The sequence below is a fragment of the Solanum lycopersicum genome, chromosome 1 (genome assembly GCF_036512215.1).
Source record: "Solanum lycopersicum chromosome 1, SLM_r2.1".
Taxonomy (NCBI): Eukaryota; Viridiplantae; Streptophyta; class Magnoliopsida; order Solanales; family Solanaceae; genus Solanum; species Solanum lycopersicum.
This window is the reverse complement of record NC_090800.1, coordinates 93,584,298-93,606,959: the sequence shown is the minus strand read 5'-3', so window position 1 is coordinate 93,606,959 and position 22,662 is coordinate 93,584,298. Positions and strand designations below refer to the sequence as shown.

Here is a 22,662-nt window from a genome sequence, read left to right as displayed (position 1 = left end):
GCCTACCATTTATATATTAACACCATCATCATAATTATATTTACCTCCACCATTATCATAGCCATCTCTATTACAAACATTGCATCACTCGATACTATCAATCATCACCATTATATCAATCGTCCTCAAGTCAATTATTATAATATTAATCAAGTCTATCATTACAATTATGGTTATTAGTCACTAATAACAATCATTACCTTTACAAATTATTTTTATATCATTATTGAATATAAATATTTTATTTTTTAAAGAACAATTATTTTATTTAATTAAATTTAGATTTTTAAACATTTAATTATTTATACGTAAAATATATTTACAAAAATAAATAATACATACTGAGATTACAATGCAACAAATAAAATCTACCTAATTTAGACACTATATTCAAATTACGAAAGGTTTGACAAGGTTAAAAAACAAAAAAAAAATGCAAATACACTCCACAGGCTTTATGTGTAACTATCCGATTGAAAGAAAACTTCGAGTGATATTTTCAAGTAGGAAGTTGATAACGAAAGGGAAAATAAAATTTTACTAAAAAAAGGATAACGGATAACGTGAAGGTGGAATCTTGCATCGGAAAGCACTGCGAGAAAAAGAGAAAAACAAAACAGTGCATAAATTGTTGTTCTTCGACTTCAAAACCCTAGTTTGTCGATTCAATTCGCGGCGATATACTGCGGAAAATGGATCAATTCAACCATGGCGGCCTCTATCAATCGAATCAGCTTCCAAATCATTGTTTAACAGAGTTAAATCAGCTTCCTTCTGATGTTTCCACGCCTCCCAATGGCTTGCTTTCTGAATCAAGGTAAATTTTTTATGTATTTTCAGCTTAGGTTCTGAATCTAGCATGTTTAATTGATGTATCTGAGTTTGTGCACGTATTCTACGCGATTGGATTTTAGTTATGCTACTTCAATTAGTATTTTTTAGAAGTTTCCATTTTTCAAAGTACTAGTGAAATCTCAGAGATAGGTGATTTTCCCATTTGTCACAGCTTTAATGGACAGAGTTATCTAGTACCTATTGATCGTGGGAGGTGATAGGTATCCCGTGAAATTTGTGAAGGGGTGCGAAAGCTGGCGCAAACACCATAGTCATAAAAGAAAAAAGTAACAGTATAATCAATGGAGAAAGTTGAATACAGAACCAAGTTTAATTGATTGAGATTCTAATTGATTGCAAAGATCTGTATCTCATTTGAGGTGTTTTTTTCCACATTTGCTGGTAGAGAAAGCTGCAGCAATCGGTATGTTGCTAAAATGGTGAATTCTATATGGTTGTGTGGTATTATAAGGGTGTTCTTGTCTTTGGTCAGTATGTAGTGGGATTTTCCATTTCAGGATATGGTAGGACTTTGAGTTAAGAAGATCCTTGCTCTGGAGTTTCTTTTGGGGTGATCTGAGACATAGAAAAAGCAAGAAGACTTCTAAACAGAGTTGTGACTCCTTCACTTCATTCCTCCACATTTGCTGTTTACTTTTGTGAAATTTTTGTCTATTATCATGCTGAGATGTAATGTGAAAGTGGGGAGCTCAGAATTTGATTCTCTTCCAACTATGTGAGGAAATTCTCAGGCACAGCAAGTGCAGCTACATTGTTTCATTGTCAAACTTAACTGTTTTACAAGCATGACAGAATACCACAAAATGATGTTGCAATCCAAAATGATGTTGCAATCTAGAGGCGGAACTAGGATTTTAAGTTTATGGGGTTGTGGATTCTAGAACAAACAATTTACTGCATTCTGAATAAATTATTTATACATGTTAAGTAGATTCTGGGCCAAAGCTACTGCGTTCTACCAAATCCGTAGACATGCTTGTAGCTCCAGCCCTGCTGCAATCAGACAAACATCTAATTAGCTACATGTAAGGCAAAATAGCAACCGAATTCTGACAAGTATCTAGGTTAGCTGCACGTGCAATGGAGTATTTTTTTTTTCCTTACATGTCCTTTTCCTTGTCACTATTACAAAGAAATATAAATGTTGTTTCAATATGAGTTCATTGAAACTCTCCTGAACTAATTTCATGCATAGCAGCAAACAAAAACCTGAGGCAGAACTCAAAGACTCTATTGCTGCAAGAAAAGTGCAGAAGGCAGATCGAGAAAAATTAAGGAGGGACCGCTTGAACGAGCAGTTCATGGAATTAGGAAAGACCCTTGGTAAATTAGCACATCTTTGTTTGATATAGCAGAGATATGTTTTGTTTTCTCTGACCCTGTTGGCACATTTGACTGCTGCATGTTGTTTTACCTCATTGAGACATGTTGTACTTTCAATTTGAAGCTGCACATTGACCTTTAGAGGTCTTGTTTTTGAATTGCAGTATTTTGTTATATTTTAGTTTTAAATCAACTCACTATGACACTCATCTTTTTGAGTGGGGATCATATTTGATTTTGTAGGTCCATGGTGTTTGATTCCACAAATAGGTTTATCACTGCAAATGTTTTCATTAGTTGTATTGTAGGGCTCATTTTATACACTGATAACAAAATATGGTTCTAGTAATATGTTTGGTTTGCAATTTGAATACCTTCTTCGTTTTCAAATCTAGCTAAATTTCTATCTTTCACATTGTAAGGGGGTTTAAAGTCATTTGAAGGCCTCACATGGCATAGTGACAACACCATATGTTTATTGGTATGATGTTTGTTAATTTTCCAATTGTTAATACAGAGTATCAAATGGCTTACCAAACACCCGAATATCTTATATAGTGTCCAAACACAAATTTGGAATGGAGTACCAAATGATCTCATATGTAGTTAGTTTTTGTGCACACTCTATGTATACATTTTTTTAGAATAAAACAAACAGGCTTGAAGGAAGCATAGGTTCAAGCATGAATTCTTATGCAGTCAGAAATTTAATATGCAGATCCTGATAGGCCTAAAAATGACAAAGCATCCATCCTAAGTGATACCGTTCAAATACTGAAGGATTTGACTGCTCAGGTCAGCAGATTAAAATCTGAGTATGCTGCACTTACTGATGAAAGCCGTGAGGTCATCTCCTAATACATTCTGAAAGTAATGTTCTACTTTCTTATTTCATAGCCATAGAAGTTCTTATTATTTTGTTTTTGTTCTCAAGCAGTTGACCCAGGAGAAAAATGATCTCAGAGAAGAGAAGGCATCTCTTAAATCTGATATTGAGAGCCTTAATGCCCAATATCAACAAAGAATGAGGACTATGTATCCATGGGCCGGGATGGATCATTCCATGGTCATGCATCCGCCTTCATATCCGTATCCAATGCCCGTTCCAATTCCAACTGGACCAGTTCCTATGCATCCACCTCTGCAGCCCTATCCTTTCTTCGGCAATCATAATCCTGCAGTTGTTCCAAACCCTTCATCTTTTGTTCAATACATGACTCCCAATACATTGATTGAACAGCAACCGACTCAGTATATGTCTCCAATTATACAACCAGGTAGTATGACCAGGCAAGAATCCAGGAACAAGTCATCAGATCAAGGAGAGAGCAGAATTGAGAAAAGTGAAGATTCCAATGAAGTGGCAACAGATTTAGAGCTTAAGACACCTGGATCTACATCCGAGCAGGTTAGTTAGTACTGCTGATTTACTTGGCCTACTTCCCCTTTTAGGGTATCCCAACTTATTTGACCTGTTTCTTAAATGGCCGAATCTCTGATCTCCAACCATTCAAATTAATATTGATTCCACCTTTTTGAATAAGGAAATGATCAAGCTATTCAACTACTCTTATTTTACTCTAGCATTGCCTAATTTTCACTTCTACCAAGCTACTTTACTTTTATGTATTTCAACTATCATATATTCAGTTATTCTGTTATAACGATTCCCATGACCCTTCAAGCTTTCTTTTCTTAATGTATTGTCGGTGAAAGAGCGTTAAATAAAATTGGAGAGCAGAGTGTCTTCTATGGCCTGTTTTGACAATTTAAATATACCATCATGACATGCTTGCAAATTCTGCAGGACCTTTCATCTGGACAAAAGAAATCCAGAAAGTTGCCAAGGAAGGATAACAGCTTCACGGATGGAAGTTCCTCAAGTAAATGTTCATCATCCCATAGTGTACATGCTGTTTCTTCAAATAGTGTAGTTAGGGGAACAAAGACTGGTGATTGACGTTTGAAACCGTGTAGGAACCAGGTTATAACCATTTTAATTACTTTTCCTTTCTAGCTTCTTCTGCTCCATCTGTTGTATAAAAAGGGTTACAGATAGAGAGTCAGGGAGCTGTTGCTAATGCAATGGGTTTCCAATTTGGATATTTCTCATGTATCACTAACAGTTCTAAGGGGTCGTCACATGGGAGACTAGAAAGCGTGTTCATATAAGAGTAATTGAATGAAAGAGAAAGCTAGCTCCCCTCCATGAACTAATGGTCTGGTTGCCATAACACCCATTATTATTCATCACCTCACATACCTAATCCTTAAGCATATCTACAAAATTGTATCCCTTTAGGGGTGTGTTTGTTTTGATGAATTAAGAAGGGTTAGTTTTGTTGTTATACTATTTGAATCTTGGACTCTCGCAAAGACCCGCCTAGTTGTACTGGTACTTTCAGTGAACCTCACACTTGAAGGCCCCAATGCATGATACAAGTATAAAATAGGTTTTCCATTTTGATCAGCAAGGAGGATCCATAATTGCTTGTAAATGTGAAGGATTCATCATTGGAGTTTATGTTTACTGTTTCAGGCAGCTCTTTGTTGACATGGAAAACTAACTTCTTTTATGTAAGTTTTCAAGTCTAATTTTACGTCCAAACAGGGGAAGTGATTTGGTGTAATATGCTAATTTGATTGGTATTTGTAGATAAAACGAATTCTTCCCCCTCTGAATCCCGAACAATTTAGTTAGGATAATTTGAACTTTCAATTTAATCAGGCCAAACAACTCAAGTTTGGCAAAAGTTTATTTTTTTTTTCCAAAAATTCTAGTTACTCCTCCTACTAGTTAATTTGCTACAGCGTATGGGCTGCTAGCGAACCACTGAGGGGATAGATAAGAGGTCTTTTCTATGGTAGCAAACGTGTGATTATCAGCACCTTGGAAAAAATATCCTTGAGAAATAAATAATAAATTATTATTTTTTAAAAGAAAAAAGAAGTTAATGACTTGTCACGGAGAATCCGGTCTTTCAGTTGGTGGATGGACAGATAGAAAATGACGTAAAAACAAATAATAAAGTTTTGTGATGATTTTAAAAGTTACATTAAATTTTGTTATTATAAATTTTTATTAAATATGTTAGTGAGAGTAAAGTTAATGTTTTCTTTTAGATATTAGATAAGAATGTACGGTAATTTTCTTGAAATAAAAAGAACTAGAGGACAAAATGTACTTCTAAGTAAATAATATTTCATCCTATTTCTCAATATGCGAACAAGAAATCATGTAATAAAGAGAACTTTTTATGGTACAAATTATACTTTGAATTTGAAACAAGCATGAAGAGATTTATAATAAAAAATTTGATTATCTTTTTAAGTTGTTCAACATTGTATTGATCTATAAATCAACAATTGAAGTGTTACTTTGGATATTGAAAGTCTAGAAGCGTAAAACATCACTTTAAATATTTGAACTTGTTTAATATGGAGTTTGTGAAATTTAGTGTGAACATCTTATTAGGTTAAGTATTTTAGGTGATTAATAATAAAATATAAGTATCATAAACTTCTTTTAAAATATAATGTAAATTAGCTACGAAAAAAGAGATCACCATGTAATTAAGTAATAAAAAAAAAGGAGATCAATTTTTAATCTTCAGACATTATGAAAAGAGAAATACAAGCTGGTTGCTATTTGATTCCTTCCAAGTTTTAACTAACATGTTCACTTTCATAATTCACCAATTTCATTTAAATTATTAAGTGTCGATTAGTACAAGAGAATGCTTGATTATAGTAAAAAAAATGTGAATATTCTATCAACAAAAAATATAAGGTTAAGGCAAACGAATAGCAATTATAAATTTGTAAAAGAAAAAAAATATTTTAAGATATATTTGTAAATCAGTTTTTCAAAGTAATGCAGTAACATCTGCATATATTTTTATAGTTATACTAATGTAATTTAACTCATTTATAATTAATTAAATATTGATATAAAATTAATTTATAATTATTACCTAACTAATGCTTTGTAATTAGATAATAGAGTAACAAAGAAAGCAGCTCACCAACCTTAATTTAAAAATAATATTACAAAAAGCTCAACAACCCTTAATTAGGTTTAGCCAGTTCGTGTGTTCGACGCTCTGAAACACGAGTGTGAATAGACTGAACATAAATAGATATTGGTAACACCGGCACTTTATTCAGGCGCACAAGCAGAAGAACCAGGTGCCGAAACAGGGGATATCATCATTCTATCAGTTGCTTGTTGAATTCCAAAAATGGCGGTGGCATCAACATCTCTAGCTTCTCAAATGTCTGGCCCTAAATCCGTCACTTCCATTTCATGCCCGCAGTTCTCTGGCCTCCGGAAATCTCTCTCCAAGCTTGATAACTCCGTTTCCTTCTCCACTTCTCAAGCTTTCTTCCAAAACGTCGATTCTCACCTCCGAATTTCTTCTGACCGGAAAGGTTGTAGGGCCGTCGTCGCCATGGCCGGCTCCGGCAAGGTAACTTTTTTTTACCCTTCTTTATGCATACCCTCTGTAGAGTTAAATGGTCTATTTTATCTTATCTTTAGTGAAGGAATATACATGTTGTAATAAGTCATCATCTGTTAATTTGAATTTACTCGAGAAATAGTAATCTAATGGAAGAATTGTTCTCGTAGTAGTATTGTGCTTTTCAGGATCCAGGATGTACATTTTAAGATCTGTTGTTGGTTTGTTAACTTTTTTTTGGATTTTACTCGCTCTCTCTCTCAAGTAGGAGGAAGGAAAAAAATGCCTTTCTGGTTTTTGTTCTGAACTTCTAATGCTAGTTGAAGAGTTCGAACGGTTTAGAGTATTGTTTTTTTAAGACTATTATGTAATAAATTAACTACAAGGAGCATCATAGTATGCCTTGTGAATGAGTCAACTGACAGTCTATGTGAACTAATTGGATACTTGGAGCAAGAATTAATCAGCTGAACTTAGTTGGAACTAGCACTGTTTACCTGTTTAAGCATAAAACTGTTTAACAAAAAAGAAATCTTTGTACGTATCAAAAGCAGAAAACACCCCGTTGTTTTCCCCTGGCCCCATCTTTTTTCCTGAACGTAAGCTGCAGAAGTGAAAATATAGCTCTAGAACCCTGGGATGGATTACCAGCATGACATTGGCCTGCACTGACTGGATTGAGGCTAGTATCATCTTCAGTAATCGATGAGCATCCGGTACAATGTCTGCACTAAGTTTTCCATCAGGCACTAGAATTTTCCCACAATATGCATGATCATATGCTTTCAACTTCTTTCTCAATGAGAGTTCTGAAATAGTCGCTTAAGCTGATTCATCCTTTTCCGTAACTGGAAAGTCCTTTTTTGGGTCACTAGACACATGACACTTTGATTTTACATCCTCTAACCAATAACTATTATAAATGTTAATAATTATTAGAGATATTGCTACTATAGTGTTCTTAAATCATTGATAAATGGATTATTTATGAGACTAAGAGTTTTAGTGTGAAAAAGTCAAGTGCTTGTCCTATTCATATTTCTGTCGATAGCATTTATAATAAATTTCTGATTCAGTTTTGACCATTCATTTTAACTGATGATCCCAAATAGGCTAGCCTTTACATTTTCTAAAAGTTGGTGATAATTGCTCAGTTGCTAAACCCAAGGAAGATTGAATACTACAAGACTAATAAACACATCTAAGTATGAAATAACAAAGATAACTTGTTGCTCGTTGATCTGAAGTATTTAGAGTGGAACTCCATAAAAGGAAATCCATCTCATTAACCAGGCAGAAAATAATGTTGAAAGAAGTTGAAGACAATAGCGGATATATTGTGGCCTCATTTGATTTCGAGAATTGGTGTCTTAAAAGAGAAGTATTGAAAGTGCTAAATTAGAAGAAGGGAGAGATAAACTTAGCTGCAACGGATCAGCCTAATGGCCTGTTCCCTTTAAGGCTTTTATTTGTACTTATTAACATGTTTAAATTATTCTTCTTTTCCAATTGTGTGTCTGATCTCTTCTTCCTACTTGCTTGCAGTTCTTTGTTGGAGGAAATTGGAAATGTGTAAGTATCACTTCTTTGTTTCCCTGTAAATTTATATAGGGGATATATATTGTGATATTTATGTATGTATGGTCGAAATTACTTTAATATATCTTCCATGTTCTCTACTTCCATCAATGTTTCCAGAATGGAACAAAGGACTCCATAAGCAAGCTTGTCTCTGATTTAAACAGTGCTCAGCTCGAGTCTGATGTTGGTGAGTTCTTCTACATTGCTATCATATCACGTATGAAATATGTGTATACAACATTTCTAGGAAGATGGGCAACTGGCCCTGTGGCCAATCTAGATTTTAATTAGTGAATGGCTTAAATGATCTTTGTGATCATATAATAGTTTCCTGGGCATTGACCTTGGTTACTCATGAATACTTCTTAATCTTCATTAGGCAAATAGTTGCCATGTTCTTTTTGGAATAGCTCAAATGATCTCCGTGATCATACAATAGTTGTCGACACTTGACCTTAGTCTTCTCAGTCTTAGACTCTTAGATTGGCAATAGTTTTTGCCATTCTCATTCTGTTGTCCTTTACAAGATGATATTTGTTTTGTTCTCCAGACTACACAGATGGCATTGCTCTTTATATATTTGCATGTATATATGTGTGCGTGCGTGCGCGTGTTGCAATTTTTGTGACAACATTTCCTTTTTAGTTCAGCTAAAAAAGAATAAGAACATCTTATATCTCTTACCTCAGATGTTAATGCAAGAATCTGCTTTTGGAAAATTTTCAGATGTGGTTGTAGCACCTCCCTTTCTGTACATTGATCAAGTAAAGAATTCACTCACCGATAGGATTGAAGTTTCTGCTCAGAATTGTTGGACTGGAAAAGGTGGAGCTTTCACTGGTGAAATCAGGTACAATTCCATTTCCCCAAGCTTAAGACTAAATTTATTCTTATCTAATGGCTGGATTGGTTAACACTCTTGGTATGAGACTTTATAATGATATTTGAGAAACTCATAAAAATGATATAAAATTTAGAAGGCTTGGTTTCAATATTAAATCAGTAAAGTTGCAGTCTTCTCAACTTCTGAAAGTTCAGATCAGAAGATCTTAAATAAATAGTTTACATTGCACCCAGTGTCTCTTTTTAAAAGGGCTCATTGCTATATAATGATAAGATACGAGCTCAGTATCTTATTACAGGCAGTTGGTTTAGTGATTCTACCACGGTAACACTCTAACAGAAGTGCGTCCACAATCTTACTTGCTTAACCTGACTCCAGGTTAAGTTTTAAATTGGTTTGCTTCTTTCCTTGTTGCACCAACCCTCTGTTCTTGTCTATTTATATCCGAGAGTGTTACCAGGACTTTGGTTAACATTGTCACTGCATGGCTGTATTGGTTAATAAATTGCAGAGTATTAGGTAGGGGTCTTTATATGTGATTTCTATCACATACTTGATTGTTATCTTTAAGACAGGTTATGGAATTTTTTGCCTGTATAGCATCCTTAGTTGATACAACTTTTTATTTTTTAGATTCCTTGTTGTATATTGTAAAATCGATATATTATGACTTTGTATTTGCCGCAATAAAATTCCTGTCATCGCTGAAGTGAAGGGTCACTGATGGCATCCAAGGGTGTGACCTAGTTGTCAATGAAGTGGGAAGAGAACCGTGAGGTGTCATGTTCAAATCCCAACAGAGGCAAAAAACACTAGGCAATTTCTTTTCATCTGCCTAAGATTTGATATGTAGAGTCACACCCGGTATATGTGCTGGTCAGATGAAGCAGGTACCTGGTGAAATAGTTGAGGTGTGCAAGTTCACCTTCATTAAAAAACAATGAAGGTTATAAAAGCCATTATTTCTTTGTTGTTTACTGTGTTTGCCTGCAAAACAATTGTAATGGATCTACTTTGGTTCGCAGCTATTATCCTTGTTGTGTTGTTCTCCACTCCATGATGTTTATCCTTCCATATGCAGTGTAGAACAAGTGAAAGATCTTGGCTGCAAGTGGGTCATTCTTGGTCATTCGGAAAGGAGACATGTAATTGGAGAAAATGATGAAGTAAGAGTTATCTGGAATTTTTGATTTGTTGATGTATATAACAGCAAAAATTTTGATCACAAGTCAAAGAAAGAAAAATATGCAAATTTTGCTGATTGTGAGTTAGAGCTGCCTTCTAAGGACTTAACCAAACCATTCTTATGCAGTTTATTGGCAAGAAGGCTGCTTATGCTTTGAGCCAAGGCGTTGGCGTTATAGCCTGTATTGGAGAGCTGTTAGAAGAAAGAGAAGCAGGAAAAACTTTTGATGTCTGTTTCCAGCAATTGAAGGCTTTTGCAGGCAGGTTTTTCTGATCAATATTGTCTCCTTTCTCTCTGAAACATTTTTCTATAGACAAACAAGATTCAATATGATTGATGCTTCATAAAGACAAAATGTGGAAAATCTTAGTAGCCACTTCGTTGGTTACTACTTCACCCCGTTGGTGAGGGTTCGATTCCCACTTGTAATCCCCTCCTGTTTCCCCTTCCACTCCTCCCTAGATATAATAATTTTTTTAAAATAAAAAGTACTTGCTGAGGGCAGAGATGGGGTATTCGCTTAGATAACTTGTTTGAATGAGTTTATCTGATATGATAAACACATTGCTCTCAAAAGCTTTACTCCTTCAGATCTTTTTAAATTTTGTTTTTTACTGCACAGATGCTATACCAAGTTGGGATAATGTTGTCATTGCGTATGAGCCTGTTTGGGCTATTGGAACTGGTAAAGTTGCCTCGCCTGAGCAGGCTCAGGAGGTACATGTAGCTGTCCGTGATTGGCTTACTAAGAATGTTTCAGCTGAAGTTGCTTCTAAAACACGCATTATATATGGAGGTATTTTTGTTCATATATAGTACTCCTCTTCCATCTTTTATTCCAAGATAGCATGAGTTGTTTGGGTTGAATTGCATTTATATGTCATATAGACATAGTAAAGTTCCCTTGTTCGGTTGAGCGACATGGAACCTCTTTGTTAGAAGTTCAAAAGAAAACGATGTACCTTGCTAAAACAATGGCAAATATGCTACAGCCAACGGATTTCCCTTGTTCTTTTTATTTTAGTTTGTCTTTTTGAGTTTTCAAATCAGCAAATGCCTTGTTAAATATGAAGAACCTGTCTTTTATATTGGAAGTGCTTTGGTTGTACTTGTTACTCTTTTCGTCATGTGAAATGTGGAAATACATGTTTCAGTGTTATTGTAATTCTCTGTTGCCTAAAAAGCTGAAATGTTGTTTGCAGGCTCCGTGAATGGAAGCAACTCTTCTGACCTTGCAAAGAAAGAAGACATTGATGGTTTTCTAGTAGGAGGTGCTTCCTTAAAGGTAATCTAGTTATTGCTAATATGCCTGTCTTATTAGTCTAAGCTACAGTCTTCAAATCCTTGGCCTCTACTGAACATCATCAGTTTTTGTCCACATACCTTGAAGAGTTTTTCTTGGACCAAGACGTTCTAGTATATCGATGCACTATACCAGTCCATGTGTGAAAAAGTTTTTTAGGAGAATAAGCCATAGTTAGAAGTTTGATGCTTTTTATGATCATGGTTAACAAGAGTGAGAAGATCTGGAACCTAGATAGACAGTCTTGTTTAGGTGGTAATGTTTAGCGCAAAATAGCTGTATGGAGATGCTGAGCTGGTTCTGAACAGGAGTAGTATATGAGTCATGTTTGAAGATCCTTCCCTTGTAGTTGTGTTTGCTTCCCGAAATCAAGAATTTGATTGTTGATGGACCTGTGAGGTACGTTAGCAAGGGAGTTTTTAGGTGGAGATGGAAGAATAGAATGGATACGTACAGAACATCACAGAGTTTGATTGTATCTAAAGATTTCTTAATGAAGATGATCAATATATGTTTTTCTTTGTGTCTAAAATTCAGCTGGTTGGTACCGAGAATGATGCTTGATATTCTACATTGCAGGGTCCCGAGTTTGCAACCATTGTTAATTCTGTAACTGCGAAGAAGGTAGCTGCTTGATCATTTGCCATGGAGAGAATAAACAGCATAGAGAAACACTAAACAATAAACTACTGTTTCAGTTTTGTACCATGTTTTCCATCCATCTCCCTCTAATACAAGCAACACAATGAGGTTTATTATTTTTGACTGCTTGTATTACTGGGTTTGTACTGTTTGCTATACTATGAATTATATACCCATAGTTGAGATATGTTTGATTCGAGTTTACAAGGTTTACAGATTACTTCCCAATCTTGAGATCTCAACTAACTTCAGAAAATTAACTAGCACATATACTTCAGAAAATTAATTCGCACAGATTGCAAATTCACTACTGACAGAGGACCAGTGTGTGGGGGATGAGGATATAAAATATTTTTATTCTTTTCCCCTTCAATTGATATAACCAGGGATTGTGCAGGCAAGCAAAGTCAAGGATTTCAGACTGCTATGAAAGATATATAGTATATAATAGTCTTCTTTTTTGTACAATTAATTATATATTATAGTCTTCTGGCACACGCTATATAATATTTGTTGATCTACTTCCATTGAAGGAGTCAAAACCAAAAGCAGACGGAAGTAGCTTAAAGTAGCATGGAGTGCAGTACTGTGCCATAACTTTTGGCCAACTCCCACTAGTCCTGTTTAATTTCAGGGGACCACCACCTCACTACAAATAATTATGGAGTATTAGTAATTGATAATCTCATAAAAATGATAATTAATACTTATTTTTTCATAGTAGATACAAGAGTTCCATTATCGTTTGTCTTTTTGTAACTTTTGGGTAGCATTAATTAGGATTCGTAATTGCGAGTTTCCTGGTTTTCTGTCTAATAATATTTGTTACTACCACACCAAATAGTCTATGCATTATAATTTGTCTGTTTGATAACAAAGTGGGTAGTGGAACGATATCGAATAATCAATTCGACATTCAATTATAGGACAGATATAAAACCTCAAATGTCATTTTCAGGCCAAATAAGGTCTTTGGCACCAATAATTGCCCTTGGAAAATTTCATATCCTTCATGATTTCAATCGATAATTCTAGTCCCCAAATTGGTTAAATAGGATTTTTTTTTTTTAAGAAAAAACATGATTAAAGCTTAAAACTTAAGAAATGACAACAATAAAAGTAAATCCATTTTCCACTTTAGTTACTCGCTAGTAAAGGCTTAAAACATGTGAAATGTACCTCCTATTTGTTTAAGTAGACCTTAAGATGGATGTGTTTTTGATTTATTTTTTTTAACTTGGTTGGTTAAAAATTTGATTTTTACCTTAAAAATGAAAATCAAAATGTCTTCCGTTGTGGGAGAAGGAAAGCAAATATCACAACTAACAAGTCACATTGATTGTGTTCTCTCCACCCTCCAATACGCCTCATCTTCTCTCCTACACGCAATAATCACCTCTCACTTTCATTCTTTTATAATACTTGCCTAGATTAATACAAATTACTACTAAAAATCATATTTTTTATTTATGTATCGAAAAAAATGAGAATTTTATTTGTCATTAGAAGAGAATGCAGTGACTCAACAACTCATAAAACTTTGCTTAGAATTTGAATTGATTGAACAATTTACTCTTTTGGGTTAATAGTTCATCTATCCTCAATGAATGTAAAGCTTAAAAAGACCACGACAAATATAAAGGAGAGCTAACCACCACAAGTAATTATCTCAAGATTGTGGGGTTTTATATCTACCCTACCATCATGATTAATCACCCATTTTAAACACAACATGGGGTATATACAGATAGAGTAATATAAAATGACAAACTAGGCCAATCAACTTTATCTTTAGTTCTATTAAATTCCACTAAATTAAGTAGGCGGTTGCCCGTAAAATTTTGATTTATTTAAAATTTATAAAATTAAAATTGTGTTTGATAACTTCTTTTTTTTAAAAAAAAAAAAGATCTATCACAATGATAGACTTTGAAAACAAATAACTCTTTTTATTTACTGTTATTTGTCATATTATACTTTTCGAAAGATAAATTTAATTAATTTTTAAAATTAAACAAAATTACATTTATTCAATAATTTATACAAAAAAAATATTTTAAAATTATATTAATTATTATAAATTACAATTTTTTACATATTTATGTGATGAATAAATATTAATTGAAATTTTTATTATTTTACTCTAAAAATAAAAGTTATGACAATTAAAAGTACAACGGATACAGTAAAATAAAGTTACGAGTTAGAGATAATTATATAAAAAAAATCAGTACTCTGAGTTCTGGATTAAAATAGTAAAATAAAAAGAACTCAAACGAAATTCACTTTACTGAATCTTGATCTTTATCCAAACGAAAATAATAATTCGATAAATTACAAACAATAGTTACATAATATTTACACACTTAATTAATTAACACATCCTAAATAATTAATTATAAAAACCACATATCAAGAAAAGTAGACTGATATTGCAACAATATTAGTAACAACATAATTAAAGCAGCCACCCCCCACGGTGAGCTTCCTTCGGACGGCAGTTGATACGTTCTTCGCCGTCGGTCCCACGGTGATTCGCCAAAAAACCAATCTGGCGGGTCCACCGTGGATAACCACTTGACGGCGAATAACAAAACAAGTGGCACAATCATAAGTATCCAACCAAAACTTTCTTCAGTAGCTTCCATCACTTCTTCATACGAAACAAACCATTGAATACCAAGAAATATAAATATAACACCTAAAAATAATAAAACTGGATATGGTAAAGGATTTAGTGAAAAACCGTCCAAGATTGAGGATGCTGTATTTTTTCTATGTGGATACATGAATTTTCTTTAAAATAAAAATAAAAATGGAATAGTATAAAGTTTATTTCCTTCTTGAAAATTAGAATTTGGACAAGTTCAAGTGGGGTGCTAGACTCAACCAATTTATATAGCAAACGCTAAAGCTAAAAGCTATGTGTTGTGTGTGACAGTTGTCACTCACTGATTTGCACTTGTTTCTATTAAGGATGTTTTTTAGCCGTTGGATTAACGATTTATAAAAATCTAAATAATTTAAGATGAAATAAAAACAATCAAATCTATTTTTATTAAACAAGAATAACTTAATAAATTGTACTTTATGTAGTTATTATTTTTCAACAGAAGAGTCTAAAATGATATAAATAAATGAGGCTGTGGGAGTATTTGGAGATACCTTATATTTTTGGGCAAAAAATATAAAATCTTCGTGAATTTATATATTGAATTTTAAATTCAACTAGTTCAAGTTTGTATAAAAAAATCTCACTTTAAAATACAAAATATTTAATTTTATTTTCATGATTCCAACTTGTAACTCGTGATTAAAAAAAAATGAAAGGATATGTATAACCAGCTTAACCTTTATTCAAAGAAATGGTATTATGTTTAGTTACATGTGAAAAGTGAAAACTTTGTTAACTTTACTTCCTGGAATTTCTACTTTAAGAGATGCCAAAGTAGAAATTTTACAGTGGCTTTCTCTTTTAATTTGTCACATACTTTGATATCTACATGTCTCCGATCGATCCAATTGCTGGAGATAAAAACAATTTGTTTTGTTTTATACATAGCAACATTTTCTTTTAAGATATACTCCAATAAATATTTAAGCGTAATCATCAATTTTAAGAATAATAATCGAGAATTTCTCAAGCCATCCTGATAAATTATAAGTAATTGAATGAGAAATTAAAGCCACAACTAGTCCTATTTTGAACCAAAGAGCAAATTATATAGTACTTTCTAGATAGTTCTAGTTTCAGTGAGCACAAATTACAAGTGACACTAATATGATATACATAAAGTTAATGAGAATAATATCTTAATCATCAAAGAAGACAATAATTGTGAACTTTGAACTACTTTTTCTTCAAAATTAGGTAAAAGCTCCGGTACAAGAATACTTTTTCTCCAGAGATAGTGTGTGTGAGAGAGTTATGTTGAAATGTACCCAAGTTTATATACTGACTTTTGAATGTAAAAGCTCCGGTATAAGAATACGGTGCATTAAGAGTGTAAACTAATGATCGATGAAATAAATTAAAATTATAAAATTTCATTCAAGTTTTATATGAGACGACAAATTTATTTCAATATTTGCGTAGGTGTAAGCGAGCAAGCAATTTTACAAGATAGATGATCAATTCCGAGGAAAGGCTCAAAATAGTCCCTCATCTTTGGGCTAAGACTCAAATTGATTCTTGATTTTTCACATAGAGCACTAATAGTCCCTTATGTTTACAAAATTGGTGCACTTTTGGTCTTACCCTAAAATTTCGTCTATCTTTTAACGTTAATTTTGCCCAGAATTTTATATAAGAAATATCCGATCATCTTTTTATATATTCAGTAGAAATAATAACTCTATCTAAGAGAAGGTCATTAGAAAAACACTTTGTTTTGTTCACTAAAATTGTTACTGCATCTAAACTAAGAACATCTTAACATATGACTTTGCTAAAAAAGAAAAAATTGTACTATTACACGTGAAATTATTGTGATGAATCTCTCGACTTTACCTGCAATATGATTTCTACTAAACAAAACAAATATTTTTCTTCTTACATGCTTTCATATAGAGTTGTTATTTCTACTAAATAAATAAAATGACGATTACACATCCCATACATAGATTATGAATAAAATTAATGCTAAAAAATAGATAAAATTTTGGATGAGAACCAAAAGTACACCAATATTACAAATATGAGAGACTGTTACTGCTTTATGTGAAAATTCAAAAATCACTTTAAGTCTTAACCCAAAAAAGAAGAACTGTTTTGATCCTTTCCTCATCAAAACTACAGGTAAGCCGTTTAGCCCAATTTGTTTCTAGAATATGGGCTCACTCAAACGTGAAACTAAAAATAACACTACACACACATTTAAGATGTTAAATATCAAGTTATAAACAAACTTTTTAATAATAAACTACTTATAGCATATTATTATCAAGTTATAGCATATCAAGAAATAATATATTATTCTCATTAATTTTTTAAAATAATAATTAACTTATTTAAATAATTCAATTACCTTATTTAAACCAATGTAGTTAATTAAATTTATTATTTTAAGTTACCTTTTTTAAACAAACTCTTAATTAATGTAATTTAAATTAAATGTTATATAGTTACCTTTTTTAAGATAACTACAAAATAATAGGGATTTTTTCTCTAAAACAATTACATTTTTATTTTTAAAACTGTAAAATGTTATCTAAAAAAAAATTATATTCTCCAAATTTTTGTTCTTCCCCAACTCTTTTTCAAAATCATTACCTCTGCACGCCTATCAAAACTTTTCACCATAATTCGCACGCCTAATTTATTTTCATCAAATTTTCTCTAAAAATCATTCCTCTCTTACACAGTCTTCTTCAAGAATTCTCAAATATTTGCATTCAAATCTTCATTTTTAGCACTCAAATCTTCAACTCTTGCGATAAACAAACCGTACAATGTCGAAAAGAGGCAACGAAACCCCGAGAAAAAGTAGAAGATTGAATGAAGAAGCAAACTCAGACAATTTTCATGCTCCATCTTTCAAAATTTTATCACAAACACAATCTCAACCTTCATCTGTTAAAGTTAAATCTAGATCAGGGAAATCAACAATAGAAAAAAAAAAAACATCCAAAGGAAAACGAGAAGAAGAGAAAAGGGAAAGAAAAGAAAAATGTAGATGAATCTGAGAAAAGAACGAAAGAAAGAGAAAATAAGAGGAAAGGAAAAGAAATCGAGGAATCATCAGATTCTGAATCTGATTTTGTGGAAGAGTTGATAAAATCAAAATCCAAAAAACCAAGAGCATCTGAAATCGATACTTCACATTTACAAGAAGAAGAAGAAACAGTTAAACCCCAAAAAAGTTCAAAGGTTAGTAAAAGTTAATTTTTTTAATTTTTTTTATGTTCTGTTATTTTTATTTTCAGTTATTTGGGTATAAAATAGTTAAAATATAAATTTTGTGTAAATAAATAATGTATGAATTGTGTATGATTCATTGTATGAAATTACAGATCTCTTCATATTACAATATCAATTGCTGAAACATGTATTTTTTATGTATGATTCACTGTATGAATTGTGTATAATTAACTGTATGAATTGTGTATGATTCACTGTATGAATTTTATATGATTCACTGTATGATTCACGGTGTATATAAAATGTGTATGAATTGTGTATAAATTTTTTTGTATCAAATTTTTTGATATTGTTGAATAGTAATATCCATAATTAGTTATACTTTATGTTTTGATTTGTATATTTTGGTGTTGAATATATTGTGTATGAAAGAATATTGTAAGTTTGTTTGAAATGTGTATGATTATATTGTATTATGTTTTGTATACTATGTGTATGAATTATGTATTTTTCAATATTATGTTGTAAGTTTGTTTGAATTGTGTATGATTTACTGCATTATGTTTTGTATACTATGTGTATAAATTATGTATTTTTCAATATTATGTTGTAAGTTTGTTTGAATTGTGTATGATTCACTGTATTAGTTTTGTATTACATGTGTATGATTATGTGTATGATTAATGTATTTAATTTTTACAATTTTTTAGGAGAAGAAGACACAAACACATTTGTCTTCATGTATTAACATGAATGTGTTTGCGGATTTATTAAGTTTCAACAATTCCTAGATGAAACATCTTTTGGATTTTTTTATAATTCGCATCACATTAAAATCCAATTTCAATTGTTGAGACACTTATTTATAATGGGGAATGAAAATGTTAGGGATGACTTTGGCATTATGGAAAATCAAAGAATGATGAAGGCGCAATTAGTGAAAGTGAAGTTACAAGAACCATGTTTAATTAAAATTGACACAATTTTCTCCATCAAATCAAATCTAAACTTTTTCAACCTTCAATTTTAATTGTTTTTTCAAAAAAAAAAGATAAAATATGACAGAATTCGAATATATGAATATAGTCAATTTCTGGAAAAAAAAAAGATACACGTTTATGGGAAGAAAGATAACAGAATACAATTTTTTAAGGATAAAAAATCAAAAATAATTACCATTAAAAACGGATTGAGATAATTAAGGTGCATATCTATAATTAATATATTTTAAAATCCCTTAAAAGGTGCACATTTTGTTATCAGTTAATAATAGTAACTACATTCAAGGAAATTATCCAATTTTTATTATTCATTTTTTAATTTTATTTTTCGTCCTATTTAGAATAAATATTTATAACTTTTAATTTAAAGAAATGCTATAAGTTGATATATTAAATGTTATAGAATGAAAATCAAACTCTTATGCCATAACTTGAGAATATGACTACATAATATGATATATACCTAATTTACACGAACGTGAAAGTGATACCAAAACCCAACACTAACACAAAGATTGAGGCCCAAATTGAGGCACCCAAAAACCAAAGTCAGGATAATAATAATAATAATAATAACAATAATGAGATTTATTATTTATAGAGAAAACTATCAAAACAATAAAATACTCTTAAATTCTTTTTCGGTAAGCCTTTCGTTTTTATTTATATCATGTCTTTATTAAAAATAGATATTCTTTAAGATTTTACATAAATTTATCATTACATCCTTATTAATAATTTAATGGGATATATATTACTTTTACTCGTTCTAAATAAAAAAGGTATATTACAGAAATCACATACTTTTAAGGTAAAATTACAATCTATTCGTTAAAAATTTATAATTTCAAAAATCCCTCAAAGCGGATACAATAATATAAACGCTGATACATTAATTTAATGCGCGAGGTACATTAATTTGATACGTGAGATACAATAATATGATGCACGAGATACACTAATTTGATGTGCATGATACATTTTATACATGATTTACTAATCTAATGCGCGAGATCCATTAATTTGATGCGCGAGATACACTAATTTGATGTCTGAGATATATTTTATGCGCGAGATACATTAATTTGATGCACGAAAATGAGAAATTTTGAAATTTATGAAAGTTATAGAGAATAACAATAATAAATAAACAGAAAGATGAAATTTCGATAATTAATCCAAAAAATTAATTAATATCAACTTTAACTTATCCTAAAACTAAACAATCTCACCTAACAAATTAAATTTAAAAACTAAGATAATTTACGTATTACAAAAATTAAAGAGTCTTTTCTTATTCCAACTCGACGTTCAATTTTCAACAACACTTACATTTTTACTTTTTGACTCAAACTGCCTATAGCAATTTTCGGTATTTATTGTACTACTACAAATTAATGGATTAACCAACTTAAAGTCCCCCATCCTGCAAGAATCAAAAGCACGATAGTATTTCCGGTATTATTTTGAGATAATGCACAAGTACTTCTTCAACGTATGTCCAAAATTTTAAAGATACACTTATACTATACTAAGGTCCTATTACCTCTGAATTTATTTTATAAGTAATTTTCTATCCTTTTTAGCCTACGTGGCACTGCTTTGAAAAAAAAAAGTCAACCATCGTTGGGCCCACAAGATAGTATCACGTAGGTCGAAAAGGGATAAAAAATTATTAATAAAATAAGTTCAGGGGTGATAGGACCTTACTATAGTATAAGCGTGTCTCTGAGATTTCGAGCATAGGTTGAGGGGTACTTATAATTTAAAATTCTAATAATACTTGTTTGTTTTATAAAATTATTGAAAAATTTTGACGCTTAATTTCTAAATTTATTTTTAACATTAATTATAATTATTTTTTAATTATATTTTTTAAGATATTATATTTATTATATTCAAAGAATAATATAGTAAAATTATTATTCTATTTATGATTTCTTAAGGGGTGTGTGAAGTCAATTGTGAACAACTATTTTTAGCTAATTTACATCTGTTAAGAAAAAAATAATAAATACACAATTTATAATATTCTATTTTTCGTTTTTCATATTGATTGAATTTGTGAAACAATGTACATACATTTTTTAAAATATCAAGGACATATTTCCACTATCGTCTCTGTGAAATAAATATACTAATTTTATAAATAGTGTAATTTATCTTTTAAAAATTATAAAACTTTAATAAATAGAAAGTCAAATATGAAAATAAATTTAAACATCTAATTTGAACTTCGAAGTTACAACGAAGTGACTATATGTGTTATACATGTCATTGTCATCATGTACTGCTGGAGTACTGGGGAACACAAGATTTAAAGGGATACTGATCGTGAATCTTCAAAGTTACAACGAAGTGACTATTTCTGTTGTTTTCTTCATGTACATGACCCAACACCACATGCAAAAGATTAATTCGTATAACTCTTAATTTATCATCAGTTTGATAATAATGTTATTTAATTTTGAGTGTGTACAAGTGTACATTAAATTTGTATAAAATTGAGCAAATGGGCACATTCAACCTATATGATACCTTACACGGCAGTTTTTTTGTCCTATGTGACATCTTACGTGTATTATGTCATGTAGGGTATGCGTGTTTAGTTGAACAATTTTATATAAATTAAGGGATCGTTTGGTACAAAGATGCATAATGCAGGAATTACTAATGCAGGGTTTAGTAATGCAGAGATTATTTTTTAGCAAGTGTTTGGTTCATTATTTCCTACTTAGTCTTATGTTTGGTTTAAAACTTTAGAAAAAGTTTATTTCCTATTATACCCTTTAGTTATTGTGAGATTATATTTCATTTAACTAGTCAACTTAAATATTAAAAAAAATATATAAAAATATTATTAATTTTGAGGTGTGATATGTCACATGGTATATTTCTAATTTTTTGTTGGTCAAATTTACCTTGAACTTAACATGAATTTAAGGCTACTTAAATTGTTCAAATACGCTTAGCTTATTTTAAAAATTAAAAAAATTGTTTACGTGGTCAATTGATGAACTACATTTAAAAACAGAAAATCAACCCAATATAACAATTCAAACCTGGAGAAAAAAATATTAGTTTGTGAAATCATCAAATTACATGGAATAAATTTGGAGAATTAAATGAACAATTATAAATATTCTCATATAAATAAAAAAAAGAACATGAATTACAAAAAAAAAAAAAATAGGAAAAAGATTTGGGGATAATTTAGTCATTAGGGGTCTTATCCAAGGATTGCTAAACCTTGGATTAGTTATCCCTCCCTTTCCTAGGGATAATATAAGACCATGTATGAGCTATTAGTAACCCATGGATTAGATTAAATAAAGTAACCAAACAATGTTTTTGTTTGGACTATATTTTAATCCATGGATTATTTTGATTAATACTTCCTACCAAACGGGTCCTAAGTGTTTATTTGTGTACACTCAAAATTAATAGACATATTTATTCTCTAAAATCAAGTTAAAATCATAAGTGGATATATATATATATATATATATATATATATATATTATACTCTATTAGAATAATTTTACAAATAAAATATCAACAAAAGTAACAATAATCAATATTGTACATTGAATTTCTTTTTAATAAG

The 22,662-nt window shown here is 31.2% G+C and overlaps 3 protein-coding genes across 4 annotated transcripts; 2 read left to right on the top strand and 1 right to left on the bottom strand.

Annotated features, from left to right (window-relative positions):
• The first annotated feature begins 445 nt into the window (after positions 1 to 445).
• On the top strand, positions 446 to 4,840 carry LOC101258704 (transcription factor bHLH121). 2 transcript variants are annotated; one of them, XM_004230882.5, is made up of 5 exons: positions 446 to 817; positions 2,054 to 2,178; positions 2,897 to 3,024; positions 3,116 to 3,586; positions 3,986 to 4,840. In XM_004230882.5, exons 1-5 carry the CDS (start codon positions 693 to 695, stop codon positions 4,136 to 4,138), a joined length of 1,002 nt encoding a protein of 333 aa, XP_004230930.1. In that variant the 5' UTR covers positions 446 to 692; the 3' UTR covers positions 4,139 to 4,840. The 2 variants fall into 2 exon arrangements, with proteins under 2 accessions (XP_004230930.1, XP_019067474.1); XM_019211929.3 differs by having other exon boundaries at positions 478 to 817; positions 2,051 to 2,178.
• Positions 4,841 to 6,181: 1,341 nt separating this feature from the next.
• On the top strand, positions 6,182 to 12,381 carry LOC101246286 (triosephosphate isomerase, chloroplastic). Its single transcript, XM_004230837.5, has 9 exons — positions 6,182 to 6,647; positions 8,184 to 8,210; positions 8,337 to 8,406; positions 8,946 to 9,069; positions 10,145 to 10,229; positions 10,376 to 10,508; positions 10,872 to 11,045; positions 11,452 to 11,534; positions 12,132 to 12,381. The coding sequence occupies exons 1-9, from the start codon at positions 6,420 to 6,422 to the stop codon at positions 12,186 to 12,188; spliced, it is 981 nt and encodes a 326-aa protein (XP_004230885.1). The 5' UTR covers positions 6,182 to 6,419; the 3' UTR covers positions 12,189 to 12,381.
• A 2,116-nt stretch (positions 12,382 to 14,497) lies between these two features.
• On the bottom strand, positions 14,498 to 15,079 carry LOC101250258 (uncharacterized). The gene has a single exon (XM_004230940.5). The coding sequence runs from the start codon at positions 14,981 to 14,983 to the stop codon at positions 14,591 to 14,593; it is 393 nt and encodes a 130-aa protein (XP_004230988.1). The 5' UTR covers positions 14,984 to 15,079; the 3' UTR covers positions 14,498 to 14,590.
• Positions 15,080 to 22,662: the final 7,583 nt, after the last annotated feature.